The sequence below is a fragment of the Chinchilla lanigera genome, unplaced genomic scaffold, assembly GCF_000276665.1.
Source record: "Chinchilla lanigera isolate Chin_1 unplaced genomic scaffold, ChiLan1.0 scaffold00008, whole genome shotgun sequence".
In the NCBI taxonomy this organism is placed as follows: domain Eukaryota; kingdom Metazoa; phylum Chordata; class Mammalia; order Rodentia; family Chinchillidae; genus Chinchilla; species Chinchilla lanigera.
In genome coordinates, this window is record NW_004955409.1 from 16,904,470 (window position 1) to 16,929,002 (window position 24,533).

General features: G+C 37.7%; 1 protein-coding gene across 1 annotated transcript in view; it reads right to left on the reverse strand.

Moving 5' to 3' along the window:
* The window catches only part of Fam179b (family with sequence similarity 179, member B), an 82,302-nt gene that overhangs the window by 18,906 nt on the left and 38,863 nt on the right, over positions 1-24,533 (reverse strand). The window contains exons 8-15 of the mRNA XM_005376871.2: positions 20,846-20,944; positions 19,466-19,641; positions 18,776-18,929; positions 13,799-13,952; positions 7,837-7,942; positions 7,320-7,555; positions 6,635-6,793; positions 3,894-4,020 (exon numbers count right to left, since the gene is read on the reverse strand). Coding sequence (XP_005376928.1) covers positions 3,894-4,020; positions 6,635-6,793; positions 7,320-7,555; positions 7,837-7,942; positions 13,799-13,952; positions 18,776-18,929; positions 19,466-19,641; positions 20,846-20,944 — 1,211 coding nt within the window. The remainder of the gene's footprint in view (positions 1-3,893; positions 4,021-6,634; positions 6,794-7,319; positions 7,556-7,836; positions 7,943-13,798; positions 13,953-18,775; positions 18,930-19,465; positions 19,642-20,845; positions 20,945-24,533) is intronic.

A 24,533-nucleotide genomic window follows, 5' to 3' on the forward strand; every position in this document is an offset into this window, starting at 1 on the left:
CCATGTGAATTATTAGACCATAGTGCAATGAAATTGGTAATCAACGGCAAAAGAAACCACCAGAACTTCATAAACACATGGAAATTAAATAGCACCCTCCTGAACAATCAATGGGTCACAGATGCAATTAAAGAAGAAATTAGACAGTTTCTACAATTAAATGTTACTGACAATACAACATACCAGAGCTTATAGGACACAATGAAAGCAGTCCTAAGAGTGAAACTTTTAGGAGTGAATACCCATATCAGGAAACAGAGCAAGTACAAATAAACAATTTAATGGTGAACCTCAGACTTCTAGAAAACAAAGTACAGGTGAAGTTAAAAACTTGTATGAGGGAGGAAATTATGAAGATGAGAGAAGAAATTAATGCACTGCAGACTAAGAAAACAATACAAAGAATCAGTGAACTGACAAGCTGGTTCTTTGAATGATTAAATAAAATCAACAAACCGTTAACAATCTTATCAAAAACAGAAAGAAAAGACTCAAATCCATACAACCAGGTATGAAAATAGTGAAGTCACAAGACTCTGCAGAAATCCAGAAGATCATTGACACCTACTTTAAAAACTTGTATTCTACTAAGATGGAAAATGCAGAAGAAATGGATAGATTCCTAAAAACATATGAATTACCAAACATAAATCAAGAAAGTACAAAAATCCTAAATAAACCACTATCAATCAATGAAGTTGAAGACACAATTAAAAACCTACCAACAAAGAAAAGCCCATGCCCTGACAGATTCACTGCTGAATTCTACAAGAAACGGAGAAAAGACCTAACACCACTACTTCTCAAACTCTTTAATGAAATTGAAAGGGAAGCAATACTCCCAAATTCATTCCTGGAAGCAAGCATTACCCTGATACCAAAACAGGAGAAGGATCCAACTAAGAATGAGAACTACAGGCCACGCTCTCTAATAAATACAGATGCAAAAATCTTCAGTAAGACACTGGCAAAAGAATGCAGCAAATCATTAAGATTATACACCATAACCAAGTGGGATTCACCCCAGGGATGCAGGGATGGTTCAGTATACTCTAATCAAAAAATGTAATACACCATATCAACTGAGCCAAGGACAAAAATCATATGATCATCTCAATAGATGCAGAAAAAACTTTTTTTTTTGTACTAGGAATCGAACTCATGACCTCAAGCTTACCAGGCAAGTGCTTATGCCGCTGAGCTACATCCCCGGCCCAGAAAAAGCTTTTGACAAAGTTCAACATCCATTCATGATCAAAACCCTTCAGAAAGTGAGAATAAATGGTCTTTATCTCAATACGATAAAAGCCATCTATGACAAACCAAGAGCCAACATCATACTAAATGGACAAAAATGGAAAGGTTTCACTCTAAAATCAAGAACAAGACAAGGATGTCCACTGTCTCCACTCTTACTCAACACAGTCCTGCAAACTTTAGTTAGAGCAATTAGACAAGAGAAAGAAATAAAAGGAACAATGATAGAAAAGCAAGAAGTTAAATTATCATTATTTACAGAGGATATGACATTCTACATGGAAGACCCCCAAAACTCCACTAAAAAACTGCTAGATTTAATAAACAAATTCAGTAATGTACCTAGATACAAACTCAACACTCAAAAATCAATAGCATTCATGTACACAAACAACAAATTTACTTGGAGAAAATTTAGGGAAATAACACCTTTCACAATAGCATTCAAAAAACTGAAATACCTAGAAATCTATCTAATAAAAGATGTAAAAGACCTTTACATTGAAAACTATACTACTCTGAAAAAGGAGATTGAGTGGATATCAGAAAATGGAAAGATTTCCCTTGCTCTTAGGTAGGAAGAACCAATATAGTGGAAATGGCCATAATTCCAAAACTGTCATACAGACTAAATGCAATTCTGATAAAAATTCCAACACCATATCTCACAGAATTAGAGAAAACAATCCTAAAGTTCATTTGGAATCAGAAGAGACCTAGAACAGCAAAGGCACGAAGGCAAAAAAGGCAAGGCCAGGGGCATCACAATCCCTGACTTGAAATTATACTGGAAAGCCTCTGTGACAAAGTCAGTATGGCACTGGCAAAAAAAACAAACAACAACAACAACAACAAAAAACCAGACCCAAAGATCAATGGAACAGGTTAGAAGATGCAGAAACAACTCCAGGCATGCTCAACCACCTTATCTTTGACAAAGGTGCCAAACACATTCACTGAAAGAAAGACAGCCTCTTTAATAATGGTGCTGGCAAAGTGGCTCTGCACATGCCAAAAATTATTATTACTACTATTGGTTTTTTTGGGGTACAGGGTCTCTCTGTGCAGTTCAGGCTAGCTTTGAATGTGCAACTACCCTCCTGCCTCAGCCTCCCGAGTGCTGGGATTACAGGTGTGTGCCACCACACCTGGCACATGCCAAAAATTAAATTGGACCCATATCTTTCACCATGCACTAAACTAAATTTGAAATGGATCAAAGATCTAAACATTAAAACAGAAAAATTAAATCTGCTGTAAGATAGAATACATAAAACTGCTGAAGACAGGGTATAGGCAAAGATTTTATGAATAAAACCCAATCACACGGGAAGTATCACAAAGAATCAACAACTGGGAACTCATCTTATTAAAACGCTTTGGCTCAGCAAGAGAAAACATCAACAAAGTGAAGAGACAACCCACAGTGTATGAAAAAATGTTTGCCAGCTGTTCCTCTGACAGAGGATTACGATTGAGAACATATAAAGAACTCAAAAATATCAGACCTCCCAAATTTAAAGACCCAGTCCAAAAATGGGCATCTGAGATGAATACACAATTATCAGATGAAGACATAGAAATAGAAAATAAATATATGAAAAAATGTTCAGTATCACTGGTCATTCAAGATGTGCAAATTAAAACAACACTGAGATTCCATTTCACCCCAGAAAGAATGGCTATCATCAAGAAATCAACCAATAAGAAATGCTGGAGGAGGGGCTGGGGATTTAGCTCAGCGGCACAGTGCCTGCCTGGCAAGTGCAAGGTTGTGAGTTCGATTCCCAGTACTGGAAGAAAACCAAAAAAAAAAAAAAAGAAATGCAGGAGGGGTTGTGGGGAAAAAGGAATCCTTCTCCACTGTTGGTGGGAATATAGACTGGTGCCACTACTGTGGAAATCAGTGTGGAGATTCCTCAAAAAACTAGGATTAGAGGTTTGACCCATCTGACCCAGCTATTCCCTTTCTGGGTATCTTCCCAGAAGAATTAAAAATGTCATACCACAGCAATATATGCGCATCCATGTTTATAGCAGCACAATTTGTTATAGCTAAATCTTAGAAACAACCCAATGCCCATCACCTCAGGAATGAATAAAAAAGATGTGGTCTTTTTATGTAATGGAGTACTACTCAGCTATAAAAATGACGAACTGGAGACATTTATCAGTAAATGGATGGATGGATGCAATTTGAGACCATACTCATAAGTGAAATAAACCAGATGCAGGTGTACAAACATTATATTGTCTCCCTAGTGTGAGAAGCTGAAAAAGTAAACAAGATCCAAAGGTACAGTATATATTGTGAAATGGGAAGAAACAGTTCAAAAGGAAAGAGAAACTGAGATGAGGAAAAGGAGAAAACTAGGGAAATGCAAAAAAAAAAAAAAAAAAGGATACACACACACACGATAGTTAAGATAGTACAGACAGTTATACTACTAATTTCTCTTAGTTCATTGAAAAGGTTTGTGCTAATACTGTTTGTAGAATTAAATGCCTATGTCTTGTACTCTGAGTAACTAAGCCAAAGATTACAATAAACAATGTATCAACCAGTGTTACCCTTCTATTATCTTGTTTTGAGTTTGTTTTTCCTCTTTAAAATAAAAAGAAAAAATTCTACATACCTTTTGCCGTAAGTTTTTAAGAGATTCCTTAATATATGGCAAATCTTTAGATGGGACATATTTTTCAAGCAGTTTTTCAAAGTTAGGATGATACATCATGAAGAAAAGCATCTTTCGACCATAATACCTACGGATATTTGAGAAATACATAGATGAATTAACTCATATTATCAAGTTCAGTTTCAGCCCTTACGTGCAATTCTTTTTTAACAGACAAAGAAGTATTCATATCAAGATTACCATCCCTACTTTAAGTAAGCTACTGAAATGTGTATGCACTAGCGGTGCCAGAGGGTGTGCGGTTCTCCTGCCTCCCTACTTGTCTCCTTACAGTCACAGTAGCCTAAACGTTTCAGTCATGTGTCAGCTGGACAACAAGAAGATCTGACTATTTTTCAAGCCCTCCTGGGTCCGTACTCAAGGCTGCCAGTGTTCAGCAGAATTGTGAATCAGGAGAAGCGTTCTTTGTTCCGGGTCCCTTACCCACTGATCTCTTGTTGCTTACTGCTGGCTACATGTTCTGGCTGAAGTCAACCTTCCCTATGTCCTGTTTCTGGCCACCTCTCTTCTTCCCTAACCAAAACTTACCTGGGTTTCAAATCTTCAAAGTCCTGCTTGATATTACTCAAAACAAATGTAAGGTGGGACAAATTGTGATTGATGTTATTAAATGATGTAAAAATCTGCAAACCAGAATTTTTATGTCATGTGAATTTAAAAATAATCCTCTAAGGATAACATTTTAAGCCAAAATATCACTCTAATGGTAGAAATTCAGGTACCATGGAAGTAGATACTGCAGATATTTTAGAACAGAGATGCTTTATATTGCATCTCACAATAATACTGCATTGTTCTTCTTTAAGGAAGTCTGGCCCTAAGAAAAATTAGTCATACTTTTGCTTATAATTTGGAACCTATGGCACTAAGAAGAATGAGAGGACGGGCTTTTGGGGGAGTGGGAATAGAACAATGTTCGGATTAAACACATCCTTCCAAGTGTAGTGAAATTTCAGACGGGCAGTTTACAGCAGAGAATAAACATTAACTTTTCCCATGACTACTCAGATTAGTAGCTCCTAACTAGTTATACCTTCAAGGACAATTCTAATTTTGAGTCCATATCACAGGGTCCAACTCTATACGAAAGGGTAAAACAAGCATGCCAACAATAGGGGCACAAAACGTGAAAAATAGTAAAACTCAAAAATTAAATAATGTAACTATCTGATAATTTTAAAAGCCAAAACAGATTAGAAGAGTTACTATCCAGTAAAGAGACTTTAGGGGTGGGGGTGCAGCTCCAGGATACAGTGTTGGTGGGTTGTGAGAGGAGCTGGGTTCAATCCACCACCACACAAACAAACAAACAACAAAACAGATGCACATGAAGCAAATATTAAGACTTTCTCAGCCGGGCGTTGTGGCGCACGCCTGTAATCCCAGCACTTGGGCGGTTGAGGCAGGAGGACTGCCTGGAGTTTGAGCCCAGCAGGGACTATAGAGTGAGACCTTGTCTCAAAAACAAAACAAAACAAAACAAAACGTTTTACTTAAATCCCTAGAATTTGTGAAGATGATAAGGCATTATTTGTGGGGTTATGTTATATTACTCAAGATAAAGAGATGATTTGGATGAACCTAACCTAACTGAAACAAGCCTATACACAGAGCTTTCTGTGGTTGGTTGTATAAGAAGTCAGTTCTAGGCAGGAGAGAACTGCAATAATTTGAATAAATCTGCTAGTAAATTCTTCCATATAGCCTCTAAATAAGAGCCCAGACTGCTATTGCACTTTGATTTTGGCCTTGCAGGTCCCTATGTGGGGAACCCAACTGAGCCAAGCCACAACTCTGGCCTAAAGAACTGTAAGGTGAACATTTATGTTGCCAGTGCTGCTAATATTTGTGGTAATTTGTTACACAGCAATAGAAAACTAACACATTTACCTTCTTCATTTGTTTTTGGTAGAATGAGTCCCACAAGATTAACTCCAGTTACTTAAAGTAACAGATATCTGCCTGAAAACATTAAAATTTTAGTCTTCTTTAATACTTATAAACTCAGGATCCTTTTTCTCTTTTAAAATTATCATATATTACTGCTATAAAAATTTAGATTGCGTATGACATATCGCTGGTCACTTGGCCTAAGCTTCCTAATTTTACAGATGAGATGACAGGGGTTAACAAATATTACATGTCTTGTTTAAAGGCAAACAGTGATGTAGCCAAGCAATTTAAGCTAGGCTTCTGACAACCAGGAGACCCTAAGAATTACCATCAGAAATTCATGGAGTGTTCTACGTGCAAATACTTCATTTCTCAGAGGATAATGTTGTGATGCATTATTTCTGTATTTTTCACGTGTACCTATTTCCTTGATTTTTATCTGATTGCTTGGAAAAATATCATTTTCCTCAAAATGGATTACCTTACATTTGCCCACAATGAAGTTCTGCCTTTTTTTCTGCCCACTCACACAGCCTTGTGTCGTTCTCGTGCAGTTCGTCCCTGTGCCTTGCCATCTCACCGCCCCGAAGTAGGCAGTGTCATCCATAAATGTGGCGAATTCACTGTGTGCTCCCTTAAAATCATCTCTATATTGGCTAAATAAGTCCATCCCCCAGCACCAATCCCTGGGGCCCTATGTCTCCATTGAGAAAAATGTTCCTTCATTTCTAAGCTTTGTTTCCTGCGTCTAAGCCCCTACATAGCAAACGTTATTGGCAGCTATTTACCTGGTTTCCTGTGAGCTATCTTGAGCAAACTTAGCAGCAGCTGGTAATAAACGTTCAGCCATATCCTTTGTTCCAATTAAAATACGTTCTTGTTCCATAAATTCTACCACATCTGATAAGTGCTGGGCTGTACATCTTCTTACTGCAATGTGTAAATGGCTGTAAGAAAACATGACCAGTTAGATCTTTGGAAAATATTTATCCCTGCCCAAGAAGTTAAAAACAAAAACTCATAATCAAGAACATTTCAGTTCCAGATTTATGAGTTAAGCGATATTATTAGAATAACAATATTATGGTTCCTTTTATGCTTAGCATGCACTATGATCCTTATCATATAAGAATTAAAGTTTTTTGACTGAAATTTGCTCTCTACATTATACCCAGGATCACAGATAATTTTTAGCTTAAGGACATTTCAAAATTATTCTGTCTTGGGGCTGGAGATTTAGCTCAGTGGCACAGCGGCTGCCCGGCAAGCGTGAGGTCATGAGTTTGATTCCTGGTACCAGGAAAAAAAAAAAAAAATTATTCTGTCTGGGCATGGTGATGCACACCTGTAATCCTAGCACTCAGGAGGCTGAGGTAGGCGGATCGCCATGAGTTTTAGGCCAGCCTTGGCTATATGTAGCAAGACCCTGTCTCAAAAAATAAATACATAAATAAAAATTATTCTCCATATTACCTTTGGCCTCCACCGATGAGCGCAATGACTGCACGTGCAGGAGTGACATTGTTCACCATAGCTCTCAACGCTCTGTCAACGTCCTCTCTTATAAAGGTGTTGGATTCTCCAGCCTTGTGCAACAGCACCTTGACTGTGGTATCCAGTTCCTGATCCATGCTCTTTTTCAGGTAAGTGAAAAGATCGCTCAAACAGACCACAGCAGCACGAGAAACACCAGAGCGCAGATTTTTCACCTAAAAAAAATTTCAAAACGTATTTTGATGATATTCTGCCTAAAAACTCCCCAGTAATAACAACTTTCGAAAGAGTATTAGCATGAAAGCAATCTATTTTATTTGGTACTATCTTACATCCTAAAAAATTAGCACCTAATAATTTTTTTTAATGTAGCAATTTAAGACATGGGCTACTTTCCATACAAGCCGATTCTTACAATATAGTGATGCTTACGAGTTTCAAAGGTCAAGTGAGTACGGTACGTTTGTTCTTTACATTCAAACAGTCCTAAAGTTACCTCTTGAACTACTGCAAAATTTGCTTCATGCAACTTAGTGTTCAGTATCTCAGAATGAAAAGCAGCTAAGCATCTAATAAAATTCAGGCCCTCAATTTTCTTCTCCCTGCGGGAAGAAGGAATAACAAAATCACTTATTACATAGAATTCAACAGAAACAGCATCTCAAATGTCCTCTTTTATTGCATGGTGAATACCTCCAATGAAAAGACTTTTTCTGTTTTTCCTTATTATTTAGGCATCTCAAATAAGTGAAAGTACATGTAAATACCTTTTAAGATCCAAAACCACTACTGAGAGTCAAACTAAGTTCACCTTTTCTGTACTGGAAGGAGCATTTCCTCCTCGGTATAAAGGCCATATGCTTTCTACACAGTAAGGGACAAAAAGGAGTGGTAAACAGAAGTTGAGAAAATAGTAAAAAACTGGAAGAAGGAAAGTTGGTAAACGTATGACCTAGGAACCGTAAACCACCATTACGGGTTTCTGTAACTTGTATTTATCTTTTATTATCAACCCCATGAGCCAGATGAAGAGTAGGTGGACACCTACGAGAGAGGGTGGTTAGCTAGGATTTAGGAACAACATTTCAAACTTGATAGTTTTCATCTTGTAGGTTTGCAAAAGAGCTAAGAAGAGTTCTCTTATTTGGTAATGCAGCTTGTAGTCATTTTTACCGAAGTATTTACATCTGCTGAGCAAGTTTTGCAAAGTGGTAAAAGAAACTCAAGAGAGTGCAAGGTGGCTAGGATGTTTAGAAGCACCCTGCCTCAAAATGTTCGTTTTTGAAACATTTCACTATCACAGTTTAGATACAGAAACAATCCAATTCTATACACATAATCAGAAAATAACAGAAAGCAGAGTCAAGAAGGAAGGTGACAGAAAAAGAAGCTAATACACAGTAACTGAACAGATTTGATCAAAATTACAAACTCTTCAGATCCAAGGACAAACTAAGCAGAATAAACCACAGAACACTATACATAGATCGTCATAATCAAATTGCTAAAAGGAGTATTAGATGATATTCTTTTAAAAAGCTACAGAAAGAAGGTTTTACATGTAATAACAAAGATAAAAATTAGAGAAATTTTCAAGTTGGAAAATATGCAAGTCAGAAATCAAATGAACACCATATAAATATTAAAAAGAAACAAACTTGGGCTACATAGTGAGTTCAAGGCCAGCCTGAAACCGTGTCTCAAAAAAAGAAAAAAAAGAAAAAGAAAAAGAAGAAGAAAAAGAAAATGAAAAACCCCGAACAAGTTGGGCATGGTGGTGCACGCATGTAATCCCAGTACTTTGGGAAGCTGAGGCAAAAAGATCACAAATTGGAGCCCAACCTGGGCAATTCAGGAGTAAATGATAAAATTCAATAAAATGAGTTTAGGAATAGTTAAAAGGTAAATTTTGTTATATATACTTACTTAAGAAATAAATGTAGCAAAAGTGAATACAGAAACAAATGAATGAATGAATGTAGCAAGATGAAAAATTTAACTGCAAATTGGTAATTTTATTAAATGTTCAAAGCAACTCAATTAAATCAGAGATGTCAAAAATAAAATAAAATAAAAAAATAAGTCTGAGATCTTGAAGTGGACAAAACCACAAAATCCACCTAAATGCTCTTCACAAAAAACACACTTTTTATATATATAGACATAAATTATAAGTAAAAGGAAAGGAAAAGATACAACTTGCAAAAGCTATACCTGAGAAAGAAAAAAATATTACCAGAAGAAGAATATTTCGTAGTAACAAAAGGGTCTATGCACCAAGAAGACAGACTAGTCTAAATGTAACGTTTTAAAATATACGGATAAAAAGCTACATACAACTATATACAGCTCAACAACAGCATAACACAAATTCATCTGAAACAGTCATCTGACGAAAAGAAAACATTTCTGACTTCATGAATTTTACAATTTGGTGAGAAAAATATTAGAATATAAGGGACGGTGATACAGGATATCAAGGAAAATAAGACAGTCTAAGAGGGCGGGGCAAAGGAGCACTGTTTTAGTTAGGGTCACGGGGCAAGGCTTCTCCGAGGCGGCGGCATCTGACAGCGATGTGAGTGAGGCGAGAGAGAAGTCAGTGGAAGAGTGCTCCAAGGTCCCCCAGTGGCAATGAGGTCAGGTATCCAGAAACGGTGAGAGTGGATGAATAAGGCAGAGTACGAGGGGGTGAGGATACAGAAAGACGAAAGAAACAGACAACAGTGGATTTTGTAAGCCGCTCCTTCATTAACTGTGCCATAGCAGTAAGAAATTAAAGGTTTAGGTAAGGAGTGAAAAAAAAAAAAAATCCAGAATTCCCCTACGTGTTCCAGGGAGTCGCTGGAGTGTTTTGAGTGGGGATTCCCATGGTTCAATTTACTTTTTAACAACATTTCTCTGGCCACTGCATGAGGGAGAGCAACACCAGCATGGAAACCAGTGACGAAGGGCGTACACCATAGGGCTGACAGCACTGTCCACAGTAAGCAACTGGCCTCCAAAAACAGAACTAACTCACATACAGAAATAAGGAAACGTTAACACTGCCTTGGGATGAACCACCAAATGTGCAATGGCAGAGCTATTAACCAAGGCGGTGAGTGCTCAAGGAGAAAGTTAGGATTGGGAGGACATGACATAAATGGTTCTGTGCTAAGAAGTTTTACATCTATGTTCATGAGCTTTATCAGGTATCATGTAGTTTTCTTGTCTTTGTATAATTTTGGTAATGCTGATCTCAAAAACTGAGATGATATGCCTCTTCAGTGCTCTCAAAGTCTATGAAAAATTGGTTTCTTCCTAAAATGCTTGGTATAATTTACTACTGAAAGCACCCAAGCTGGGAGTTTTTTTTGTAGGAAAGTTTTAAACTAAGATTCAATTTCCTTCACAGATACTGGGTTACACACATCATTTCTTTGAGATTTGGTAGGGGTTTTCAAAAAATACGTGCATCTCATCTAAATTGTTGAATTTACAGGCATGATGCTGTTGATTATATTTCCCTTTTCTTCTGCTGAGCAAGCTGATCAGTAGTGATGTTTCTTCTCTCATTTTTAATGTTGGAAATTTGTTTCTTCTCTCTTTTTTCTTGATTAGTCTAAAGAAGGGCTTTTCAATTTTACGTATTTTCTCCAAAGACTTGTTTTTGCTTTCATTAATTTCCTTTACTTTCAGTAGTTTTCTTTTCCATTGATTTCCACACTATTTTATTATTTTCTCTCTGTACATACTTTGGGAATCACTTGTGCTTTTAGTATTTTAAGGTAAAAGCTAAGATCATTGATATGGAGATTTAAATACAGGTGTTACATAGTTATAAATTTCCATCTAATTTAGGTACATCTATGTATCGTTCTTCACTTAATTCAAAAGTACTAATTTTCCTTTTGATTTCTATTAGATCCATAAGTTATTTACATAAATGTGTTATTTCCAAATATTTGGAGAATTTTTCAAGAACCTGGTACTAATTTCTAATTTAATTCCAGATAACCCAATTCATATAATCAAATTCCACTTTAATTGCTTATTCTGAATCAAGCATGGTAGCCAGGGCCTCCCCAGAGAAGGGGCACTTGAGGTCAGCCTAGGTAACATAGTGAAGTCCTGTCTACAAACAAACAAAACACTACTTTGTTTTATGACCCCAACGTCTCAAACTTGCCATGATCCTGTTTTAGCCTCCTGAGTGCTGGGATTAAGGCATATACTACCACACTCAGCCAGAGTATTCCTATAGAGATCCTTGATATTTGTTTAGAGATGTAATTATGTGTACACAATCTGATCCTCTCAGGCCTTGCTTTTCAGCTTTGTTAAATGCGACTAAAACAACCTTTAGTGCAGGGTATATTTTATCACACTAACAACTGAATATTCTACCCAGTGTCCTGTGAATTATGGAATTTTTCACTCTCCTGATAGAAATGGGATATGTTCTGGGCCTTGTACACGTTCCAGAGGTTAATCCTTGTAACTTTATAAATGTTTTCACTGTACCTTGTTCTGGCCTTAGGTACTCTATTCACATGCCTGCCCTGACCAATACTCAGCTGAACGGCTCAGCAGAGCCCTCTAACCCTCTCTGGAGTCCACGGTGAAGCCCTCTCCTCTGATGCTCTGTCTTACAAATGCTGGCCACCTTGGCCTCCAAAATTCCCGGCTCCAGTGCCATCTCTACCAGTACGTGTCTGGTTTTCCTCAATTTCAGCAGTGACCTCAAGCTCTCTCTAGGAAGTAAACTGGACAATTTAGGGCTCACTTTGCTTGTTTTCTGTCTCTCAGGGACCATCTTCTCTCACTAACTCGTGAACAGTATCTTGAAAACTTTGTTGCACATATTTTTAACTTTCTAAGATTTTTTTTTTGAAGTTCTTTTAAGTCAGGGTAAATCAAGTCCCTATTAATCCATCTTGTCAGCAAGCAAATTTTAAGTTCTTTTTTGGATAAGTTAAATTGAAACCATCTGTGGGAACTCAAGTAAAAAGTGTTACACAGACACTTGGGTTACTTTTTGAGTATAGAGCTCAAGAACAAACCAGGGACCCAGTTGTACATTTATGAGAACAGAGAAAGGATAGAATTTAAAGCTACAGGACCGGATGAATCTTTTTAAAAAGGGTTAGCAAACTATGCTCTGAGAGCAAATGTGGCCTTGTCCAAAGATTTTGTGAGTAAAATTTTTGAAGTAAAAATTTATTAGAATAGTCACCTTCATTTGTTTACACTAAGGCTGCTTTTTCACTGCAAACAGTGGAGTTGAGTGTGACAACCATAAATATTTAATATCTGGCTCTTTATAGACAAAAACTGTCCCTGACCTACAGAATGAATATAGACTAGAGAACAGCAGCACTGAACTGTGCAGAACTCCCAAATCTGGAAGTCCAACAGGAGAAAAAAACCAGGAAGTGTGCAGCATTGAGGACTTGTAGTTTAAAAGAGGGGAGAAGAAAGGGAGATATGGAAAAAAGATGTGTAGTTTAGGGAAATTTTCTAAAAGCAGGAGATATAGCCAGGCGTGGTGGCACATGCCTGTAATCCCAGCACTCAGGAGGCTGAGGAAGGAGGATCATTTCGAGTTTGAGACCAGCCTGGGCTACAAAGTGAGCTCAAGGCCAGTTTGAACTGCATAGCGAGACCCTGTCTCAAAAAGATAAACAAACAAACAGTAGATATAAATTAGAGCACACTTTGACCCCCATATTGGGGATCAAACCTAGGATCCTGCACATGCGAACCATATGCTCTGCCGCTGCACTATACCCCTAGCCGTATAATTATTTTTATGTTGGCGAACAGACTGAGTAGAGGCAAAACAGAGCATGAGGCAGAGGACAGGACAGCTGCAGACATGGAAGGAACAGAGGAGAAAATGAGACAAGGTCAGCCAATAGATGTCTCAGTTAAAACACGCAGGACACATGTGGACTGTTTTTTTGTCTCGCTTACGTTACTGGCTGGGCTGGCTGGGTGGGTACTAAAGTTGCAGTAAGAACACACAAGCAGTTCAGGATTGTTATGGTACATTTTACAGAGAAAGAACGTACAGTATGGACCTATACCTGCTTTACTATGTAACTGACAATTTAAAATGAAGCTGCATGGTGTCTATATATAGAATTCTAGTTGATTTTCCCTATTGGTACAACATTGGGAAATGGTGAAATTTATATTCCAAAGCCAAAGAGTTTGCATAACCCATAATAAAATTAACTTATGTCCTAATGGTGTATAATATAAGTTATAACTGGTAACACAATTGTATTAGAATTCAGCTACATCAACCAATAAGTTCAACTGCATTACTAAGTTGAAAGACTCAAGGCCTAAGAACCAAAATAATCTTTTCTAACACTATGTTAATAGGAAATGTGTTTCAAGGTTTTTAATAAAAAAAATCTGCAAAATCATTTTGGAACTTAGTTTCAGTGGAAGGACGGTTAACTTACCAATCCTCATCAGCTAAAAGCCTCAGAGCTTCTGTCAGTGCTACTTCTGGCCTGGAAAATGGCCGGAGCGCCAGGGAGTCCATTATTTCTAGACTGTGAGTGACGGAAGACACCCTTTCTTTGTGCTGTGGAATCGCTCCCGGAGATGCTTCACCTAAGACAAAACGTGTTAAGTACAGCAGGAGAAACCTGACACACAAGCTATCAATGGTGTTCTGAATACAGACGCTATAAATATTTCTTATAGAATCTAGTAGTATGAGCTTATCTTCAAAAATATTGTAATAAGGTGTTTCAATTTTTATTTTATTGAAAATTAATAAATGCCACATAATATAAATATACAAGTGAGTTTTCAGTCATGAGTCATAAAATAGCTTTAAGAGCTGAAAGAATATGACCTCATTTGTAAACAAGCATATGGGTAAGTACTCATTTTACTGTAAAGCTGATAATTGTTTTAGAAATCAAGCATTTCTAATAGAATCTGAGTTGGTTTTCCTTGTTGGTATAATACTCATAGTCTCTCACAAATCCTCAGATTACGTGTAGCAACATGGACAGTGTTTCTTCCACAATCACAGATTAAGCATTTTCCAGATGTAAAGCACTGCCCCGGATGTGCGCTTCAGTGCTCTAAGGAATGTCCTGAGGACTTCACAAGGCAGACGAGAAAGGCGAGGTGTCAGAAAGCAAAAGATCCAATTAGGATGGGCTGTCATAAGTGGGTAAAAACTTACTGGTTCTTTATTCATGTTAAGAGATATTTTTAAGAAGTAAGTATCAGGCACTAGAAAATGAGTGTCATAAAAGATTATTAACTGTATTTGGGAGAAAACATGACACAACATCGCAGCTAGGAGAAATCTTACTTGATATTGTGCATTAATCCCATATTTAGGGGATGGGGATATAGCTCAGGGACATAAGCGCCTGCCTGGCAAGGGTAAGGTCATGAGTTCGATCCCTGGTAGTGCAAAACAAAACAAAACAAAAAAACAACAAAAAAACCCCCAAATCCCATATTTAAATGCTTGTACTAGTCATTTAAAATCCAAAGCCAATGAAGTATTAATTGCATTAACTAATATTTATTAAATACTATGTGCCAGATATTGTGATAAATGTTCTACAAACTTTACTGCATTTATCTCAACAAAGCTGAAGAAGACACTCTCATGATCTTTACTTGTTTTATCTTCAGACATGGCCTTGCTAAATTGGCCAGGCTCCACTTGAACTTGCTACCCTCCTGCCTCAGCCACCCAGAGTGCTAGGATTACAGGTGTGCACCACCATGTCCAGCTCATTATCTTTACTTTGCAGCTGAAAAAAATAACTGAATTTTGCCGCAGCTAAGAAATTTGTTTAATAGTCCAATGCTGCTGTGCGCACTGGCACACTTCTGTAATCCCAGCACTTGGGAGGCTGAGGCAGGAGGATCACTGTGAGTTTGAGACCAGCCTGGGCTCCAAAGTGAGCTTAAGGCCAGCCTGAACTGCATAGGGAGACCTTGTCTCAAAAAGAGAGAGAGAGGGAGAGAGAAAGAAATCTAATGCCAATGAATGGCAGTGTCAGTATTTAAGATTTGGGACCATAACTTATGACTTTATATGGAGAGATTAAAGACAGAATCTCTGCTTTCAAAAAAATTTTTTTTTGATTTTTTTTTTTTTTTTTTTTTTTTTTACTTTTTAAAAATGAGACATGAAAAGGATTTATTAGAGGCAGATATAGGATGCACTCAAGAGCAGAGTGCAGGTACTCAGAGATGTGAGGCGCTCAAAATATTTTTTTAAATGTTGATGCACATCTTCTAAAAGTTTGTTTTTAGGAGTCCATGTTTGCAGTACACAGTGATCACTCACTGTGGGGAAGTGGTACACACACACACACATTTCAGTTCCTTTCTCCCCCTTCCCTTCTAGCCCCCTTGCTTTTAAAACACTGATCACATGCCTGATGCTGGTAAGAAAAGATTTTTAAACAGATAAATAGTATTATTTATCTTTAGATAAACAGATGATGTTTTGATTCTTAGCACTCAATCAATACCAGTCTTTATATGAATAATCATATCTGAGGAAGATGATGTGTAAACTAAAGAGTGGACCCATTTCATTTTTTTGATGGTTCAGATGTACCCTTATTAGGCCTCATCTATAATAGAGATCTGTATAAGTAAGATCCTCTCTCTTGGGGACATTACAATTCTGAAGGAGTAGCAAATACAAAATAGCTGTACAAAGCATCATTTGTTTGTTTGTTTGTTTTGTCTTTTTGAGACAGGGTCTCACTTTGCAGTTCAAGCTGGCCTTGAACTCACTTTGTAGCCCAGGCTGGTCTCGAACTTGCAATGATCCTCCTTCCTCAGCCTCCTAAGGGCTGGGATTACAGGCGTGTGCCATCACGCCGGGCTTTACTAAGCATCATTTGTTGAGAGGCTGTATTGCTTGGTACTGTGCTTAGTGCCTCACTTACATTATCTCATTTAATTCATTCAACAACTTTATGAAATAGATATTATTAACCCTACATTACATACAAAGAAGGTGATGCTGAAGTTTTAGGAATTTCCTCACTATAATATCTACTCCATTCCTACTCTCGTGAGACTTCATTAGGAAGAGACGCAGATAAACAGTAAATTTTCAACCTTGGGGTTATACCAATATCAACTACTATCACCTGTTTATTTTATTTTTTCCCTGAAAAGAGTGAAGCAAAATGAATGTTATTTTGGAAAAGGAGGTGTACAGAGTATCAATTTAAAGCAGAGCTACTCAATGCTGCTCAAACTAATTCTTTTTCAGTTTCCACTTTTTTATTTTTATTTTTTGTGGTCTGGAGATTAAACCCAGGACCTTGTACATTCTAGGCAAGTAATTTCTCTACCACTAAACTACATCCCCTCCACTGGGGACGGGAAGAGGGAATCTGCATGAAGCTTTCGGGGGACATCTTCACACAAACCATAACAGTTGATCAGCCATCCAGGCACTCAAGAGGCCTCTGCAACCACCAGCAAGATGCAGAAGGGCTGAGCTATGGCTCCAGCTGGCAGCAGACACTGGCACTACTCCATGTGGTGCTGGTTTTAGGCACACGCAGAATGCTAGAGTTGTGGGGTCAGGAAGGCTTCCACCCAGACTTCACAAGAAAGCCTGGGAGGCCAGGCAGTGTGGATCTGAGATGGCAGTGAGAAAGCCTGTGAGTGTGAAGCTGAAAGTACAGTGGAGATCCCAAGATGTTGGCAAAGCCAGGAATGGGGATCACTGAGGAAGGCTGCAAGAAGCGAGTAAAGTCAGCCTAAGGGAGATGCCATGAGGGTTAGAACCACCAGCAGCGCCTGAGGGACAGGGCCACCCCAGCCCTTTGGAGTATACATCTTGCCAGATTGCTCCTGGTGTTGGACATGGAACTATAGGATTTAATGTTTGCCTTGCTGGATTTTAGTCTTGCTTTGGTCCCATTCTTTTCTGGAATATTTACACTGTGCCTTTGAGTATCATCAGTACTTAACTTTTTTTGTCATTTTTACAGGGGCTCACAGCTAAGAGTGTGCCTTAAGTCTGAGAAGAGACTTTGGACTTGGACTTTTCAGCAGTGCTTAAACTGCCTGGACTTCGGCAACTCTTAAGAGATGGAGTAAATGCAGTTTGCATAAGGGGATGCACATAAGTCTCCCTCCATTTCTTGGTCCTCTTCCCTTTTGCAAAAGATTTATCTTCCTATTTCTTATTATCTCTCTATTTTGCTATTATCATTTGGGGCTTTTGTATAAGAAAAGCCATGCAATATTTAAGTGTGTGTGTCAGATTTATTTTACTTAACATTATGATCTCAAGGGCTATCCATTTTCCTACTGACTCCTTTATGGCAAAGTAGTACTTCACTGTGTATAAATACAACATTTTATTTATGAATTTGTTGATGGACAACTAGGCTACTTCTAAGATTTGACTATTATGAATGGTACTGCTGTAAACATAGGTACACATGTACCTCTATGATGTCTTTAACTCTCTGAGGAAGATACCTAGAGGAGGAATGCCTGGGTCAAATGGAATTTCTAGTTTTAGTTTTTTCGAGAAATTTCCACACTGATTTTCATAATGGTTGTACTGATTTACATTCTCACCAATAATCAATTCCAATTTCCTGGGCAGCCCCTATTCTGGAGCATGGTTCTTTGAAACTTTCTTCTTACCCTTTTTTTCCTCTCACAGACTCATCAACATTTGTTATTATTTGATTTTTGGTTAACAGCCATTCTTTCTGGAGTAACATCGAACCTCCAGTATTGTTTTAATTTGCATTTCTCTAATGGCCTGAGATGAAGATCTCTTCATGCATTTATTGGCTATCTATACTTCTAAGAAGTTGACGGCAATGTTTTCTATTTTTTTTTTTTTTTTTGGTTTTTGGTTTTTCTCCGGTACCAGGAACCGAACTCACGACCTTGCGCTTGCCAGGCAGGCGCGTTTGCCGCTGAGCTAAATCCCCAGCCCCATGACGGCAATGTTTTCTAAAGGAGAACACTCATTTTTTTTATATCTTTACTTCAGTTCTAAAAATATTCAAGTTTGTGAGAAAAGTAATCATTTTTCTTTTTCTTTTTTCTTTTTTTCTTTTTTGGTGCCAGGAATCAAACTCAGGACCTTGCACTTGCCAGGCAGGTGCTTGTGTCACTGAGCTATATCCCTGGCCCCTCAGTTTTTTTTTTATGAGAATTAATATTTATTATTATTGAAGCTACTAGGTCTTGCAAATTATGAGTCAAAACAATCCATTCCATTTTTTTTGGTACCAGGAATCGAACTCAGGACCTTGCACTTGCAAGGCAGGCACTTGTGCCACTGAGCTATATCCCTGGCTGAAACAATACATTCCTAGTCGCATGTTTACCTGCAATGAAATCATCAGTGTTAAAATATCACTAGATCAAAATAACACCAAAGGACAAACTTCACTTACTTTCTGATACTGTTTTCTCACTTCCTATATGCTTCATTCGTTCCCAGGGATGATGTTCTTTCTTTGCACAGTCTTTAACATCAAAAAGTTCTTTTTCTTCTTTTCTCTTTTGTCTCATCTTGTCATATGTAGATTTTGACATAGCAACTTTAGTCTGCATGAAAAAGTTGAAATATCTGGAAGTATTCAGGGCATTTGATATTTAAAATATCTTCATCTCAGAAAACTATATACGCACATTAAATGTCTATAAAAGTAAACTGTAGTTTTTTAGTTTTTATTTTAGGAATCCTAAAATAGGCTTATACAGTATCAATAGCTAATTAAATTTGTGCCTAAGGACATTGGTCTGTAACTACCTGAATGTATCTAGGAAACTGCTAAATACAAACATGCATAAATACACACAGGTATTGTCTACACAGGAAACGTACATTATACTAGAATGAGAGAACATTTGTTATGTGGGAAAAGAGAATAGTCTGTTTTTAAATGATTAAGGATCAGAAATTTCCTTCACACCAGTGTAAAATTTTTAATCATAATACTTTCACCATCACACATCTGATATACACAAAATAGTAAGATATCATGAGGCTGTATAAACATAATAAATATTAAATTCTTATTTATCTTTAAAAAAGACATCATGGATTTAAATTTATCCTAATGATTAATAAGTAATCTTACATCTTTGTCATTTTCAACATCAAGATAAGATGGAACACTTTGTTGCACCGCTCTTCCATAAACCCCTGACGGTGGTTCAATACTCTGTTTAACTGAAAATGTTTCCCCATTTTCCACAGAAGGTACCACCGGCTGGCTGTAGGTTGCTGGTGCTGAATTCGGATTTCCAAATACACCTGCAATTGAGCAACCGTCAAAAGGTCATTAAGTATTTATGTGATGGCCCAGATTACAAAGTTTAAGACAAAGCTGCGGTAGTCAAGAAACAACAGAATAATAAAGACATGCTAATTAATTATAAAACATACAAATACCTCTACACGATAGTAAAAGGTGCCAGAAAGTGGTTCATAGCATCACAGAGTTCATGGGAAGATGGATGTGAACTGAGTGTTTAAGACAATTTCAAGGAGCATGGGTTTGAGCTGGGATTGGAAGTCACAACGGATTTGGGTAAAAAAGAAAGCAGAGAAAACATCTATGAGATGAGATTATTTATATGCACTGCTGAACACATGTAAAGCATGAATGTGAGTGCACACCAAGCACAGAAAATAAATCTGCAAGAATAGGCATAGGCTGGAACCAGTCTGAAGGGGGTCTTAAGTTACTCTAATGAGACTATCAAATGAAGAAGTCAGAAAGTATTTACAGGAATTTTATCCTGGAATTTCACTATCTTGAACAAAAGAAAGACATATGACCTCCAGGTATATGATCATATTCCACAGTTAAAGAAGAACCTAATATTAAAAAGTAGTTGCAATTCTGTTTCCAAAGATCTCTGAGTGGTCCTAAAATAGCTAAGAGTGGTTTGGTTGTTTTTGTCTGTTTTGAGACAGTCTCAATACGTAGTTCACATGGGCTGTGAACTTACTATGCACCCCAGGCTGGCCCCGAACTCATGTTGATCCTCTGCCTCAGCCTGCTGGGTGCTTGGGTTACACATATGCACCACCATGCCAGGCTCCAGAGGAGAGAGCTTGACTTGTCCAGACTTTACTGGGAAGATAATACACTAATTTAAGCTTTAATAAATAAGGTCTACCATTTAAATTTAAAGTGTGATAAAATTATTGTAGCTATCCCAAACAAATATCTCAACAATAGCTGTCATGTAATATATCTCTGAAAATACTGACATAATTTACCCAGGTTTTGTCAAGGGGCAGAAACGTGAAGGTATGTTATTACTTCTAGTTCTTTTAATAATTAAAAAAAAATTTCTGTGCTTTGCTTATGGGTGAAAAACACATACAATTAAAAAGTTAAATAACTTTGATGGGCTAGGGGTGTAGCTCTATGGTAGAGTACTTGCTTAGCATGCATGAGGCCCTGGGTTCAATCTCCAGGAACCAAAAAAAAGCTAAATAACTGTACCTTTTCCAACAACTACTACTGAGTCGTCTGATAGCGTATTTGTGGATGTGAAGTCAAAACTGGAAATCTGCTGTACATTTGATGATGACCTTATAAATCCTAAAACAGAAAGAAAGAAAAAAAATTAAAATGTTTACTTACTACCGAGTACTTTAAGATATTATAACATGGTCTTTAAACACTGAAAATTTATTTAATCAAACATGTTAATTCAAAAAATATTTGTAATTAGACTATTATGCACTAAGTACTAAAGAGTTTGCACGTATCATACACAGCGTTGAGCGTAGGAAAAATGTATGTGTATATAATCTTAACATGATAACTGCAAATAAAAGAATTGTGAGGAAAGGAATTTGATATCCAAAACCAGACCAAGTCAATCTCACAGCAACCAGTACTTTTCTAGTTTAGCTTTTATCTCAGTTTCTCAGTAATTATTCTCTCTGAGAATGTAAGCTCCATAGGCATGGGTCCTTTGCCTATTTTTTATCATTTTTTTTTCTCAGAACTCGTACAGTGCTCAGCACAGAGTAGATAAATACATGTTTTATACACACACACACACACACACACACACACATATATGTCAAAACAGGAAAAATGAAAAGTAAAATTAATAAAATCAATCTTTGAAAGAAAAGCAGTTAACAGTTTTTGGTAAATTTAATTGCTAAATTTAAGAAAATAAGTTTTATTTTTGAAGAAGATGAATTGTTTTGCTAAGCAGCTAAGGCTAATAGACTTGTTCTGGCTTTGTGAGAACAGAGACTAAAAAATAGCAAAGACATAACAGAAACCCAGGTAGGCAGTCATTTTTCACGTATTTATTCTCCTTTCTTTCATGGCGCTAGGACTGAACCCAGGGCTTGCACACATCAGACAAGGACTGCGCCACTGAGCGACATCCCTAGCCCTGTATTTCCTTTCCTGGGTAGCTTAGAACTACAGTCAGCATGCACTCTGATAGCACACACCAGGTAACAGAAACACTAAGATCCACAAAAAGTGTTCTATGACAAAGGAAGGCAAAATCTCGGTCAGTGAAACAATGTGATTAATAGAGTATTCCACACAAACATAGAACCTCTCTCTCTATATATCTATATCTATATCTATTTAACATACTTACAGATCTATATAGATACATATCTTTACAGATATATATATCTATATTTTTAACAACTAAAAATTGTTGAAAGAAATATTGCTCATTGTCTCAGTCCTAAGTAATGTTAAAGGCTTCTTTATACACAGATGTCCTTACATAGTCTCTGTCTTTTCTAACTCATCAATACAGAAAGAAAAAATATTAACGTCATGGCTGGCAGCACTCCATGCATCCATCACTAACCACCTTCTTAAGTTACGCACTGGGTGCTGAGGAATTACAGAAGGCAGAGAATGGGCAGGTCAAAAGGGAAACCCCATAGAGGAAAGGGGTGGGAAGAGGAGGATGAGGTTCTGAAGGCTGATCCTAAAAGAAGTCAGAGGTGTCACACAGAATGGGTCTGCTTGGCCCCACAGAGCCAGTATTCCTTTTGGGAGTCCTTGTATTCCGTTCAGCACACAGTACGCATTATTCACTTTAACCTGTCTGAGCGGCAATTTGTGAGCAATTATGCACAAGGCTACATAATTAGTTTTGATTGGGTAACTGCCTTTTCACTTATTTCGTACATGCTAAATGAACACAATTCTACACAAAGTATACTGCGGAAATAAACATTACAGAATCATTACTCTTTAAAATGCCAGGCATGGCAGTACACTCATATAATCCCAGCACTTGGGAGGCTGAGGCAGGAGGACTGCTGTACATGTGAGGGTAGCTTGGGCTACATGGTGAGTTCAAGGCCAATCTGAACTACACAGTGAGACCATGGCTCAAAAAAAAAAAAAAAAAAGGCAAAAGGAATTTTTCATTAATACCTCAGTTCACAAACACTTCTGTTTGCAAGCAATTTGCTTCACAGACAAAAGTGTTCGGCAACATTTGCTTCTGTTCACAAACTCATCAGGTGACCAACATGACAATGGTCATCTTCCCCACACACACACAAATGCAGCCATCTTCCCCCACATCATGAAACAAGTTTGTAAAGTCAGATACCACTGTAATTTAATACGAAAGATATTAAATATGCGTAAGTAACAGGAAGGTAGGATGAGGGAAGACAGACTACTCCAGACCAAGCAAACAGGTAAAGTTTCCTAAACAAGAAGCTTTTAAAACAGTATTCAAAAATACACATAGGCCGGGTGTGGTGGCGCATGCCTGTAAGCCCAGCACTCAGGAGGCTGAGGCAGGAGGATTGTGGAGAGTTCGAGGCCAGCCTGGGCTACAAAGTGAGCTCAAGGCCAACCTGAGCTGCATAGCGAGACCCTGTCTCAAAAAGACAAAAAAATAAAATAAAATAAAAAAATACACATAATCTGGACCTACTGCAATTTGAAAAGGGGACCTAGGCTCTGTAAATGCAAACTAAGAAAACTTCTGATGTTATGAGCAGTCCAGTCAAACCGTCCTCAAAATCTTAAAAATACCTGTGATCACAGCAGCTGGGAGGGTGAAGCAGGACTGCCATGGGTTCAAGGCCTGAACCACACGGCCCTTTCTCACAAACTAAAACAAAACGATTTCTTCCTTTCTTTTTTAAAGGGGTAATGATGAATCTCAGTATGAAGGCCCTGCATTCAAACTTCAGTACTGAAGAGAAAAAAAAGATCCTAGAGCACATGGTGTGTGATAAGAGAAATAGTAACAAGTTAAAAAAAAACAAAACAGGCAAGATTATTAAGAGTCTTAAAATTTATGAAAACTTATGACACAGAGTAGGAGCTTTATTTTCTGGGAACTAGGGAACCACTCAATAGTTTAAGTATTGATGACCATAACTTAGAAATATGAATCTAAAAGAGCATGCAGCCTGAATTAAAAAAAGCTGAAAGTAAGAGACAAGTCTTACAAAAAAGTTTCTGTAATTTTACATGGAGGAAGTAACAAAGGCTCAAATAGCAACCCTGGCAGCACATAAAGGGAGAATGAGAAGAAATATGCAGTAGGATGAACCACTGTCCGACTTGGAAGGTACAGAGACGCATACAAGGATGACTACAAAAGCTTAAGCCTCTATGTGGAGGAAAACAGCAACGGTTTGGAAGCTGAACCAGACTGGAAAGGGAGGGAAGCTTAGTTTCAAATAGGTTTGCTCTTGTTGCCGAGATATATTATTTCGCTTACAGCTGGATGCTTGAGTGTGAATTTTCTGGAGAACTAACTCTGGTGAAAAGATGTAAATGTTTTTATGATTCAGCTGTCCAGAAAATGATATTACCTGCAGCAAATGGACATATTGAGCAATTATTTCAAACAATGTAAAATTTTTTGCTTTGTTTTGTTTTGTATTTTCAGACAGGGTCTCGCTATGTATTCCAGGCTGGCTTTGTACTTGCGATGATCTTCCTGCCTCAGCCTCCTGAGTGCTGGGATTGCAGTGTGCACTTCCACATCCAGCATCCAATGTAAAAAAAAATTTTTTTTTTGGTCTTTTTGAGACAGGGTCTCACTATGCAGTTCAGGCTGGCCTTGAGCTCACTTTGTAGCCCAGGCTAGTCTTAAACTCTCAGTGATTCCGCCTCCCTCAGCCCTCCAAGTGCTGCGATTACAGGGGTGCACCACCATGCC